Source organism: Halichoeres trimaculatus, unplaced genomic scaffold (genome assembly GCF_033239565.1).
Source record: "Halichoeres trimaculatus isolate MK-OKI-2021-1 unplaced genomic scaffold, fHalTri1.1 fHalTri1_scaffold_16, whole genome shotgun sequence".
Classification (NCBI taxonomy): Eukaryota; Metazoa; Chordata; class Actinopteri; order Labriformes; family Labridae; genus Halichoeres; species Halichoeres trimaculatus.
Window position 1 is genome coordinate 14,113,482 of NW_027437194.1, and position 13,628 is coordinate 14,127,109.

The following is a 13,628-nucleotide window of genomic DNA, read 5'->3' on the forward strand; positions in this document are numbered from 1 at the left end:
AGGACAGAAGAGCAGAAGAAAGCAAAACAGGGGAGTGACTGGGCATGAACTACAGGCTAAAACATGAGCTAAAGACTAAAATGCGGGTCAAGCTGTTTGTGATAATGTCCATTCAAACCCACATGCAGCAGTTATTCTGCAGTGGTCTGTTCAAACTTTAGAGTCTATCAATAAAATGAAGTTTGAGGTTACGTTAGCTCTGCTTGGTGAGGTTGGAGTTGGTAGACGAGCACTTGTAAAAAATAACCAGGATTTACTAATATTACCGGCAACTAAACTATGGTACAAACTGACAAAGTTTGCTAGTTGTCACATTTTAAACAGTGCCCAGTAACTGTTGATAAATACCTTACCTTGGTGCATTGTATCCAGTGTAAAGTTGTCTTGAACAGAGTAAATTTGTTTTCATCTGATTTCTATCCATTTCCAAAAAAACACACGCCTTGTTAAAAGTTATGTCTTCATGACAGTGTGGGCCAGACTCCAGGCCAAAAGGTGGCACTGATTTACAGATTTCCATGTTACTCATGTTCTTTCAATTTTAATTTGTCTTGATATATTTCTTTTTTACTTTGAGTTGTTTGGTGAAAAACCTATTCCAAAAGTTTTGATGTGTTGAACACAGCTGGACGTCAGTTGAGCGCCAGATATGTCTCCGTTGTTGTTTATTCAGCATGTGTGTTTTAATAACTCAATTGTGGGAGCAAAAGATGAATAAATCTAAGCGCCAATAAATGTCTATATCCTAAAGCGTTGTTCTTTTATTTTTCTTTCTACATCCCACGCTTCAGACTCTGTCCCCTCTTCTTATATTATCCTCTTATCTTATTCTCTTTATTATCATGCCCACTTTGTCTCATCCCTCATCTCTTCTCTCTCCCTTTTGTAATTTATTTTTTCTTCCTCTGCTTCCCTCCTCCTTATGTAAGGTCTTATTAAAGTCCATCAACTGTCTTTCTCTGCCTCCCTGCCCTCATCCTGCTGCATATCTCCCTTTGAGACCCTCATCTCCTTCTCTTCTTCTCCTCTTTCTGTTTCATTGCTCCTTTAGTCCTCTTTAAAAGATACATCAATCAAAGACAACAAGTTTCAGTTATAATAATCTTCACCTATGAAGTTTTTTTTCCGGAAAACATGTATGTGTAGAGAAGGTTAGGAGACAGGGAGTGAGCTGAGTGGTCCCTGCTGTATCATCACATCATGAAGGGGTAAAAAGCTCCGAATGTGGCAGTTTTATGTGAGTAATAAAGGATTTATGTCAGCTGCAGGCTGCTGGGTGAGCAGGCTGTTTAATTCATAAGATGAAACTTGGCTAGGAGTCACACATGTTTCATTTATCTCACTTCTTCAGCTCACAGTCTGGCGGAAGAGCTGATACGTCTGAATCAAAAACACACCAGAATACAGAAGCAGTGAGATATAATTACGATACACACACACACACACAGCTATGTGTTAAACTGTGTTAAACACAAAATCTGGCTGGGGCTAATCTGTGAGCATCTTCTTTTGATGAATATTTTACTGCCTCGTGTTGTTTGGTTCAGATTGACAGACTGTCAGACTATCACTTTAAATTCTTTTCTCCAGGATCCAAACTGCAAGATATCCAGGTTAGGCTTTACCCGGAGCAAGCAAATATATGAAAAGTTCCTTTGATTATTTCCTTTTTGTTAAAAAAAATAATAATAATAGAGAAAAACTTAACACATTTGATATCCCCGTTGTAAATTCTTCAAAACTTGACTGACAACTCTTCAAGATGCTTTAGGCTGAATGGCTGAAACCAAAAGCATTTATGTATATCCTCAAATGTATTTGTTGAAAAAAAAACTCAACTCTGTTATCACTTTTCTCTGTTGTTAACTCGTACCAAACTCAACTAATGTGACAGTTTCCCAATTATGTGCCCTTGGTGATGGCTTTCCATTGAAACAGAGCAATCCCATGTCCAGATCGTTGTGTATTTTGCTAGCTCACATCAAATGCTCCCTCTTAGCCAACATGTTACTGCTCATCAAGCGTGTTTCACCTTGAGATACATCTGCAGTCCGGCTCTTCTCTGTTGTGTTTTGTCTACGTTCATCAACTTACACCTGTTGCGGTTAAGCTACATGACTGACAGACAGCTGGAGTCACAGATAAGCCTTTCTTCATTCATGTTGGGCTGTAAACCCTGAAACCTGTTGACTCTGGGTCTTTCCTTTCTCATTATGTCTGTTTTTGCACTCAAGCTAAATAAGATCTGGTTTTGACACTCTTTGTTTTATTTTGAAAGTCACTGGCTGTTTTTAAGTAGTTTCCATTCACAACTTCCTGTGCTGCTCAGTCTTTTCTATGCTGAAAATATGATGGCTGCATATTACCTGCCACCTGCTGGACCAGCCTTGCAGCCAGTGTAAGTTGACAGATTGACTCAAATGGAAACCTATCTGATCTGATGCTGTGATGAGGCGCAGCTGGACCAGAGACGTCCTGGAGCCATAACCATTCTGCTGAATACTTCAAACACCCCACCAATTATTTAACTATTAGCACATCTGAAAAAAATTAATAATAGTTTCACTACACTACACTTTTTATTTCTATTGCCACATAACCATCATAAAGACAGCCAGCAAAGAGTGCACTCTCTCTGGACTGATATGTAGCATGCAATCCAATCTGTAACATATCACTTGTGTATTATCATAACACTACTGTAAGAGACCATAAACCAAGATTGCAGTGATTATAATGGGTGATTTGTGTGTGATTGTACCTGTCAGAGATCGAGTGACAGCGCTCTCGTACAGAGGAACTCCCTCTCCAGCATTATTGAACGCCTTCAGGGAAATCACATAGTGTGAGCTCGGCTCTGTGAGGGAGAGAACAAGATAGAGGGACAGGCAGAGAGATCCATGAAGAGTCATTTTTCATCAAATACAACTCATAGCATTACCATGTTCAAGTGTAGCTGCATCGACATGCTGCTTTTAATGGTTCTCTCTCCCTTTGCTACATGTTCAGAAACAGCTCAGAGTTCTGTTCATTTTTTTCTTTTCATCAGATTCAGTGTGAACACTGTCTTTACGTGGCGCTTCTTTTTAGGGATTATAGATCGAAAAAAACACATCGAAAAATAACAGACTAAGTGTGCAGAGACCTTAAGCATGATCCTTATCAGTCACATGTTCATGGAAAACTCTTTTTATTCACAGGCAGGGTCATTTTCATCATTTATGTTGCATTTATCTTGATTCTGATCAAAATTGTTTTTAAAGACAACTTTCATTGTGAAACAGAGTCCTTTGTATGTGAAAGCTGAGTTGCTTCCATTTTCCTGTAAGTTATATTTTTTCTTTTCAGTCTGAAGTAAGATATTTTCTACTGTTGAGACTGTTAAGTTCTTCATTATTTATCTTAAACTGGATCATTTTCATGATACAGCAAAAACCTTTCCCTTCTATCCCCATGTCCCAACTAAAGCCCATCAAGATTACGGTCATCATCTACCTGGATAGTTTTTTGTATTTTGAGAAATGGATATTTCTTTGTTTTTATAACAGCTGAAATACACCAAATGTGTCTGCAGTCCATCTCTGCTCCATCACGGCAATGGATCAGAAAGGTTTCCTTTCAAGTCAACTTAGGCTGCATCCGCTCCAGTCGCAGGTAAAGTAAGTTTGTATTTAGCTTGACTTCAACAACAAACAGACATAATGCGTGGAGCCAGGAGTGGTAAGCGTGGGACTCCTTGGTCTGTGACTCCAGCTGTCTGTCAGTCATGCAGCTTTCTGGACTGAACACACAGCCGATGTGAGTTGGCAAATGTAGTTAACATTCAACAGTATGGAGTCAGACTGCAGACAAATTAGGTGTATTTGAGGCATCAACATCCTGTTGTTTTTTTCTCGCTGAAGGAGTCATGCAGGATCCTTTGCATTTAAAGCCAGTGAAATATATGTTCTAAAATATGCAATGGGAATTTTAAAGTTCTTCGTATTTATAGTTTGCATTGCACAGGAAGTGGCTGGTAGGCATCTGCTGACATCTGACTAATATCACTGATTTAATGAGGGAAGTGTTCAGCTACACTTAATATAAAATCAAGACATATGGTTGTGAGACCTTTTTTTTTTTTTTTTTGTTGACGAAAAGATGAGATGACATCCTCTTTTCCTGTCCTATTGTATATAAGCAAGTGACCCTTGTTAAGCTTCATGGCAGGCTGTGCAACACTCTGTTTTGTTTGCTCCCTCTTCCATGAGAATAAAAGCCAAACACACTTAAATAGTTTGTCGTGCTACACCATAGATCTAAAGATACATTTCCAACACAAATAGCTTCATAGAGTTTAAAAGTACTTTACTAAAACAATGCAAAAGGATCTTTTTAGACTCTAAAAAGGGCCTGGAGGGCCTATTCAGTGTAATGGTACCTATGAGGATATCGTGCAGCTGTTGTTCTTGGGAAATAATTTACTTCAGCAACCTCATACCAAAGTCAAAAGGGATATTCTTTAGGTGAATTTTCTGCCAAAAGCTTTTTTCACAGGGCAGCAAAAATACCTTTAAAGCAAAACAGCAATTTATTTTGTGTAGAGAAGACTTTCATTCTACTCTAAGAAGATATTTATATAGTTAAAAAATCAGTTTAATGTTTTGACAAGATATTTTTTCGTGAATGAAAGACCTTTTTTGTGCTTTAAAGGAGCTTATTGATTGGTTACTGAAAACAACAAAACCAGTGTGTTTGTTTTTATTTCCTTAAATTGCGAGTGTTGCTATATAATATAAGTTTGGATGTGGAGACTGAGTCTACCTCAGGGGGGATTTAAACAGTGAAGTGAAGTTGATGTTAAGAGAAATAAGAGGAAAAAGAGAAAAAGTGTATGAACACAGCTGAATGTGATCGTCTTGGCTGTTTGTGCTGCAGTGGTCTGACCCTGGGAACACTTGTCACGATTGTTGTGATGCTGCACGCTCTCTGTATGCAGCATCAAACCTTCATATCAGTTAAACTAACACACAAGCCACGCTCCCCAGACACTCCACCATATGAATTAATGATCACTATGAATTATAAATGCCATGTACATATGTGCACTGGCTCCCATGTGTGCATGCAACTCAATGACTGGTTTCTGTTTTTCCATCACTCTCCCATTATGAGACCTGAGACAGGAATTTTCAACCACATATTAAAAGAAAATCATCCAATTTGTTATTGTCTCCTTTGGCATGCAAATTGCTTGTTTCACACTGTGGGAAGGATGTTTTCTCTTCTTCACCCTTTCACAATTACATTTCTACCTCAAGCAGCTTTCTTATTAAATTGCCTTTAAATTATTGATTGTAATTAAATGAGGGATTTCATCATCATAATGAATTAATGCAACAGGGGAATGCTGTGTCAATATTGGCGTTTTGTTGGCAGGAGCAGCTGCGTTTGGAGGGATGAAAATATCAAATATTGGATTTCATGAGCAGGCTGGAGATGGGAATTCAGTGAGTTATGAATTAGAGCTCTTTTTAATGTAGAATTAAAAATGTGTTAAACCAATCATCTGCTCCTTTCTCTTTCTCTACAGCTGTTCATCTCAAAGGTGTCTGAAGTTACTGCTTTTCCATTTCTAAAAAAGGCAGTAAACACAACTTGTTTAGATTCATCAAAGAGTCTGCAGGATTTTCCTAAAAATGAAATGTCAGCTTTTACAGAAATAATCCTGCTCAAATGTCACCTCTGGGCCTCTATACATGTGTGTCAGTGTCTGTGTCTGCCTCATCACTCTCCTTTGCCTGTGTGTTGATGTTTGGTTTGTATCAGGAAATTTCTGCACAGACAGTAAGCCTGGTTACCTGAACCAATCACAGAGCACCCAGTGGGCAAGTGACTCTGCGTGTCGATTAGCGAGAGGGGGAAGCTAACCAATGCAGCTACGATAGTGGTCGTAGTGGTTGTAAAACACAAGCAAAGTGAAACGCCAAACAGATGAAGCTTTTTCCTAAACAAGGGTAAAGCCTGGCTCAACTTTCACTTGCTTTTGGGAATTTGGAGAGCAGCTTTGGACATGGAGTGATGCGATTAGCTTTCTACTGAGCAGGTATGTGTCAAATACCCGTGATTAGCTTGTGCTAACATACAAAGTCAGGTGCACGTTTCTTGAGTCTCCTGTGTAGAGATACAATGCTACAGGTGGTTGCTGGGCTAGTACATGTGTTAACATAGCAATGGTTGGTGACAGTGGGTGTGCGCTGCTGCTGGCACTGAGCCAGTAGGAGAAGCCCAGTTTGAATGTTGTGTTTATTTGTGCATATTTTTGTGTTGTGTATTTTCCTGCAGACCATACCTTTTAGAAAAAAAATGTACAAATTCAAAAACTAAGATTGAAAACAGAAAATCTCCTGAGACCAAAGTGACAAACGCTAACAGAATAATCTGAGAGATTTGGGGTGTTTTGAGAGCAGAGAGGGGTTTTAAACAGTGAAAGGTCTCTAAAGACTACTGTGACTTGGAGCAAACAATAAAAAAACTTAATAAATGGATGACTGATCCAGTATATTCCTATTAAAATTGATACCAGGCCTCCATGAAGCATTGCACTAACATTGTACTAAAATTATTTTGGATATCATTATTTTGTTGCTTTTCTTTGTCTGTTTCTGAGTCGTTGTTTAAACCCTCACCCAGGTTTTCAATGGAGTAATATCTCTGTTTGCTGTCCACTCGGACTGTCTCAGAATAGGGACTCCCTACTCCGTAGCCAATGATGTACCCCCGGACCAGGATGTTTGGACTGAGGGGCGGGGTCCAGGACATGATGATGCTGTTGGGCAGCGGCCTGACGTGCAAAGAGCTCGGCTGGTCTGGTACCTGACTCTCTGAAAAAAAGCACAAACAGTGAAATGATACACCAAAGAAAAGAAAACAACAGTTCCCCCCCCCATATATTCTTGACCACAGCCTCTGCTGCAAGCTAACCTGGTTAGCGACAGTGGCAGGTACTTAAAGCAATTGGGCTAACAGATGCTAACCCCGTTAGCTGTGTATTAAGCCTTAATAAGCCCTGACACTTTGTGTTATTCCGCAGCATCATATTAGATCAGATTACGGTGCTCTCTATCCTCAGGGAGAGACATTTCAGATCACTTTATTGAGTGATAATCCATGAAAATGAGATTTGGCTGTCCCTCTGCTGCAGACTGGAAACACAGTTAGCATGGATGTGTTTGTTTTTTTTATTTTAGCAGCTTCCTGCTGACCGGGGTGTCGTCCTCTGGAGCTTCAGCCTGAGGTCAGCTTTTCTGATTATCCTTCTCCAAATGATCAGGAGACCCAAATCAAGAGATGTCAGAATATTTTTTGGCTTTCTTCTTTTCTCTCTCCATCTTTCAAACATGTTTCCAAAGTTCTGTTAAAAATATATATATCTCTGCCAGAGGATAGCTGTGTTAGAATGTCACCCATTTAGCCAGATTTCATCATATTTGCAGCAGTCAAGTCGCCTTATATCTAAGGCCAAATGATAGTTTTCCCTTTGGCAACAAAGTGATCTCTATTTTTGACAAACAGCCAGCTCAGACTGTTGGTTAAACGTTTAACTTTAGAAAAAAAACTAAACTAGAAGATTATAAAATTGGAGGAAACCTTTATCTTCTTTAATCCCCGGCAAAAGCTTGGAATAAATCTTACATTTCTCCTGAATCTGGCACCTTGTAGTGATAAGTTTCTTCATGACGGGGTAATTATTTGGCTCCGGATTATAAAACTTCTTGTTCTCCCCTTTGATCCTAAATAGATAAGTTACAAAAAAGTGTAGTTGCCCTTTGATTTCTTCAGAAAGTGTTATGGAAATGCAGCTTAAAAATGCCGACACTTTTGTCTATAGATGCCCTTTCCTCCCCCTTCCTCCTTCCACCTCCCCCTCTGCCTTCCGACCTTGCCTTCCTTCCCCCTCCCTCATGTCTCCCCTGAGGCAAATGCTGCCTCCATCCATCAGTCTCAGCGCTCAACTGGTTAAATATTTATGTGAGTGAGGTATTTACATGCTGTTGTACAAATCACTGCTATCTCTCTCTCTTAGACACGCACACACACACATCCACACACACACTTTGTCTCTTTTTGTCTTTCTCTTACCGTCCAGGTCATTCTCCGGTGTCTCCGCCGTGAACCAATCACTGGCAGGTCCTGTGCCGTTAGCCGTCATGGCTGCTACCTGGAAACTGTACTGACTGCCCTTCTCCAGACCTGCAGACACAGAGAGAGATTTTATGTCAATAACTCTGACTGTAGCTACTACACTTTCTATCTGAATTTCCACATGTACTGTGATACACAATCCCTACATGACTGTCAACCTCACATGACAGTATGTAATTAATCATTTTTAACTACTTTATAACGCATTTGTTTGCTTTGTGTTAAATACTCCATTAATGACATGATTTCAACCTTAATGTTAACATTAGATTTGTCATGCATAAAGTCTTTGTTGTGTCTTCTCCTTGATTTACGGACATGCAATGTGGAGTACTGCAAACATAAAAACAGCAGCTGCATAGATGCTGCATAGCAGCTCGTATGCACCACTTAGCATGAGTGATGGCAATTTATTTAATAATTCCATTTCTTCACTTTTATTTCTTGACTTAGACTCATGCTCTTTGGGAAAATGCGCAATGTTCACAGTGCATGCTACACATCAGAGGTTCCAAATTGAGGGCTGTAACCCCCTGGGAGGCTGTGAAACATTCAGTATTTTTACATGTATGCAGTGGTCTGAGAACGGCTCACTCCAACATTTGACTCACACATCTGTAATTCATCAAAATTTTTCAACTTGAATTTGTTCTTACTCTGCGAACAAAACTGGAACCTCCTCAGACCATGCATACTCACAAATGATGACGACCAAGTCTCAAAAAATGTAAACACAAACACCTTTTTACTAAATGCATGACATATTTAAACCACCAAACAATTCTACTACAATCAAACTACTTTCAGTGAAAAAAAGCCTTTAACAGATTTCAGTAATAAAAACTGTGAATTGACTAAATTACTACATAATTGATACACATTCACCCTAAAATGTTGAATTTTAAATTAAATACTTAGTTTTGATATACATTTAATATAAGTTTTAAAATATCATAGTTTTGATGTTAATTAAATGGTTGGATATGGTAAATGCAGCATCCCTAATGGGGGTAAGTTATAAAGCATGTTTCAAATTAAAACTGAATGAAGATATGAAACAACTGCTTCTCCTCATGACTTCATACATTTTCTGAGGAACTAATGAAAACACAGCTTCACTTTATTTGTTCACAAAAATATCCAGCAGCTGTTTCAATGTGTTGTTTATGTTTTGGTTTGCTTCACTCCAGTGAAGTGTAAATTGAAATTTAGATTTTAAGTGTTAATAAAGCCTCACATGTCACCCTATAATCTTCTCACTTAAGCTGCACTTTTTTTTTATCCCATTTAATGAAATTCAAGTCCTTAATTTCCTTCAGTATAAAGGTGGTGATTATTGCTGACAGGCAGGCTGCAGCGGGCAGATACACAAACACACACACTCATACACACACACACACACACACACACACACACACACACACACACACACACACACACACACACACACACACACACACACACACACACACACACACACACACACACACACACCTGCCACCAAGGAATGAGCTCCAGCTCAGACAGATGGATGAAGATAACCATCAGAGGGAAATAATGAAAAGGAAGATCAGTTCCATTCAAATCCTGCAAACCCCAAATTGAAATAATAGCTGGTGGCAGTTTGAATGCAGACGTATAAAAAATAAATTCACACACTACCATGCATATGCAAACTTATGCAAATTCAGACTGTCTTTCACAAAAAAACAAACCAAATCAAACATTGACATAAAAAGATACATGAAAAAAATAAACATACCAAAAACCAACTGCAGTCCACTGTTATCCACACAAACATAATAAAACACACATGACACACACAATCTTACACGTCTTGAAGGTCTGCATCTGTTTATCTCTATTTGAGTATTCATGTCAGATGACTGTCAGCCTTAGGTGATGTTTGGTGAAAACATTCGTCCGTGTTTTCTTTAAAATCCCTGAATATTTAAAAACACAGCCTTGTTAAATTCAGGCAGATTTTCTGAATCTGTCCTTTTTCGTTGTTCGCCTGACTCATATCCCACCATGGTTTTGAAGGAGAGTTTAAGGGCAAATGTTTAAAGATAAATCTGTTCATGTTTTAAACATGGAAGGACCAAAACCAAGATTAATGTACTCTTATAAGAAGCATTTTTGTCTTTGTCTCTTGGAGCTTTATAGAAAAGCTACAACCAGAAAAAGCACAGACTGTGTATTAACCCATCACTAAAAGTAGTCTGTGCAAAAGCAGTACGGTGTATTAAATTAAGGCAGTTATCTGAATTCTGTTACCTTATATAACATTTGATTATCCCAAAATTCCATTTGTTTAGTTATATTCTAATATCCTGCTTTACATATGGTCAAGTTACATGTGATACCTTAATGTTACCTTCGCTACATTCTTGTTATTTACATCGATGTATCTCATGTTTCATTTGATACATTTCATTTTATCTCATGTTTTAAGACAGTTATGCCATGGATGAGAACATAGTTTGTATGAAGTGATAAGCACTGAGGTATTTTGTACTTTTTCTGGTGTAATCAAATCGCAAGTTAAACCAAAGCAAAATAGAAACTTTAATTGTATGAAGCATTAAAAGAGTGCTGATATAACCTTGCTCTCTCTGGGAGAGCTCCAGCAGGTCTTTAAAGCAACAATGTAAAATCCCTTAGAGTCCCTAACCACTACACCATTAGCTTCTTTTCGGTTCGTATTTGATAAATTAGAGGGAAGGAAAATGGAAATTTTACCAGATGAGTGACAAAACCGACTGTGTAGGAACACACTTTTACCGCAGTCACACCTGGTCCCCTAATGAGGCTTTCATTTTACTATTAAAACTATTTCAATGACACATGTTCCCTGTATGAGTAGTTTAAAGCCCCATTTCCAACAAGCCATTCAGTTCAGTTCGTCTCGGTACAACACCCATTTTGTGGCGCTTTCTTTGACTAATTGCGGGACAGATCGCCAAATAACCAAGATAAACCGTCCCACTTTTTGGGACCCTTCCGTTAAGGTGCCAGACTAAACCAAACTGATCCCAGGTGGAGCTACGACACTGCAGTCTATTTATTGGTCCCATTGCTGTCCTTTGTAAACTGTGTTGAGTTTTTCTTCTTTGTTGCATTTATTAGGGGAGTACACTGTGTCATGCTCCTTTGCCATCTCACTATTATGTAACTGACATGGCTATCAGCCTCCAGCTTACACGCCGCCAACCAAGATGAGGTACGGTTGGCTGTGGTAACACAAACAGGATCAGGCTTAACTGATCCAACCTGGAAGAAACTTTACTGGTCCAAACCAGACTGCTTGGTGGGCTTACGTCTAAACCACTGTCTCACCTGTGAACAGGTACCAAAAGTTGTTCGGTTCGATGGCCTCTTGGTCTCCACGGCGACCGGTCTTCCTGTATTTGATCTTGTAGGCAGTGATGAGACCGTTTTGAGAGCTGGGCGGAGGTGGCTGCCATGACACCTTAATGCTCTGCAAGACAGAAACAACAAAGAAAGAGACTTAAAAACATGATTCATCACAGCCATAGTCGACACATGGCAACATTTAAATTGTCCAGGTATTTAATTAGAGAAGAAATTAATACCGCAATATCACAAGCATTGAAAATAAAGGATTAATAGTGTCAGCAGGACCCCTACAGTCAGGAAGGAAAATAATAAATCACTGTTGGTAAATCATAGAAAATAATAACATGTCAAAAAACTTCATTCAGATTGCTCTCATTCCAACGACACAAGTCATTAATCTTACATTCTCTCATGGCAGCCATACAGAAAGGCTCAAAAACAAACCCCTCCACGTGGTTTCAAGTCAGAATTTTTTTTTATGGACTACACCATCTCTGGCATTTAACAGGTGGCATCTCAACTTGAAATCTACTCTTTATATGCTTTTCTGAATCTGACAGGTCACATAGAAACACACACAGGGCTGGTTTGCCCTGATAGCAAAGGCACATAAACTATAATTGTTGCTGCAGTGGTCACTGATTCAACTCCTAGCCACAACTTTCCTGCATGCCATTCTCCACCCCTTTTCCCCACATTTTCTCACCCTCAATGGGTCCTATTAAGGAAAGAATGCCAGAAAAATACTTTAAAAGATAAATAAAAAAGATACAAGCCTCCACTCAATCCTCCAACCTGATGTGATGCAGCCCCACCCGCTAAGTAGGTGCAAATCTACACCTGTTGCTTTTTTACAAGGTTGTAACAAGTGCGGATGTCTTTAACAACCAGACTAATGAGCAGAAAAATCTCAATTCATGAATCATTCTGCTGATGAAGAGGGGTGTAGCGAAACAGGGAAGGGGGTGTGGCAAGCAGCTGTGCACAGAGTTTCTGGTAAAGCATGTGTTTCCAGGGGGGAAAGGTGATCACGCTGACGCAGGCTGGATTATTAATTCACACTTAATAAGAAGGTGAAGAAGAGGCAAAATGAAATGAGGAAGTCACTGATAGTCATCTACAATAAAGGTTAAGTAGGATGTCCACATGCACAGTGATGTGTTTGATGTAACTGAAATGTGTCATTAATTAATCATAAAGCCTGTCATTAATTTAGACAGCTCTGAATAATATGCGAGACAGATGCAGCTATTAGTAATTCCAGCCATCTGTTTTCACTGTGTATCATAAGAGGGCTATAAAGGAAAAGGGATGTCTCACTTTCATGGCAGTATGTGAGAAAAATAGCTCTAACTCTGACCAGCAGTCAGCAGAGACCCACCTGCTCTGTGTTGAGTTTCTATTTCTGTTGAGATGAGTCTGATGCTGAGCTGCTGCAGTCTGCTTCTCTGTTTTCATCAGACCATTCTAGTAAAACGCAGCAGAAGTTCCAATTCCACTTTCTGTGCATGTTACTCTGTGTGTGTATGTGCACGCATCACATTTCTTTTAATCTGCTTGTGTTCGAGTGTGCATCTGCGTGCGCGTGTTTGTTTGATTGGATGTGTGTTGTATGAATTTTAATTGCTTTATTTGCATGTTAACAACCCACCTCTGACAAACACACACAGACAAACACTCACGCTAACTCAGAGACATAAACACGGACACACAAACACACACTTGTGCAGAGCAGATGTTTGCGCGGCCCCCAGTGTGCTCTGCTCTGTGAGGCAGCTGCCATCAAGCATTCTGCTGATATACTCAGTGTGACCCTGTGTGAGTGTCTGCGTGTGCGTGTGTGTGTGTGTGTGTGTGTGTGTGTGTGTGTGTGTGTGTATGTGTGTGTGTGTGTGTGTGTGTGTGAGTGAGGTATGCAGAACACTAATGAATGAAGATTAATGAATTAGAAATTTAAAGTGATTTAATTCATCTCTCCCCCTTCTCTACCCCCTCTGTGCAGTGATGCATGTGGGCAGGTAATGTGATAAACATTTCGGACATGTGGTTCCACATCACTCCTCTGACGGACAGGTAGCAGTAAC

General features: G+C 39.4%; 1 protein-coding gene across 1 annotated transcript in view; it reads right to left on the bottom strand.

The window, feature by feature from the left end:
• dcc (DCC netrin 1 receptor) overlaps nt 1–13,628 on the bottom strand; it is a 306,408-nt gene that overhangs the window by 84,504 nt on the left and 208,276 nt on the right. Inside the window, exons 13-16 of the mRNA XM_074689948.1 lie at nt 11,524–11,665; nt 8,122–8,232; nt 6,669–6,863; nt 2,762–2,857 (exon numbers count right to left, since the gene is read on the bottom strand). Coding sequence (XP_074546049.1) covers nt 2,762–2,857; nt 6,669–6,863; nt 8,122–8,232; nt 11,524–11,665 — 544 coding nt within the window. The remainder of the gene's footprint in view (nt 1–2,761; nt 2,858–6,668; nt 6,864–8,121; nt 8,233–11,523; nt 11,666–13,628) is intronic.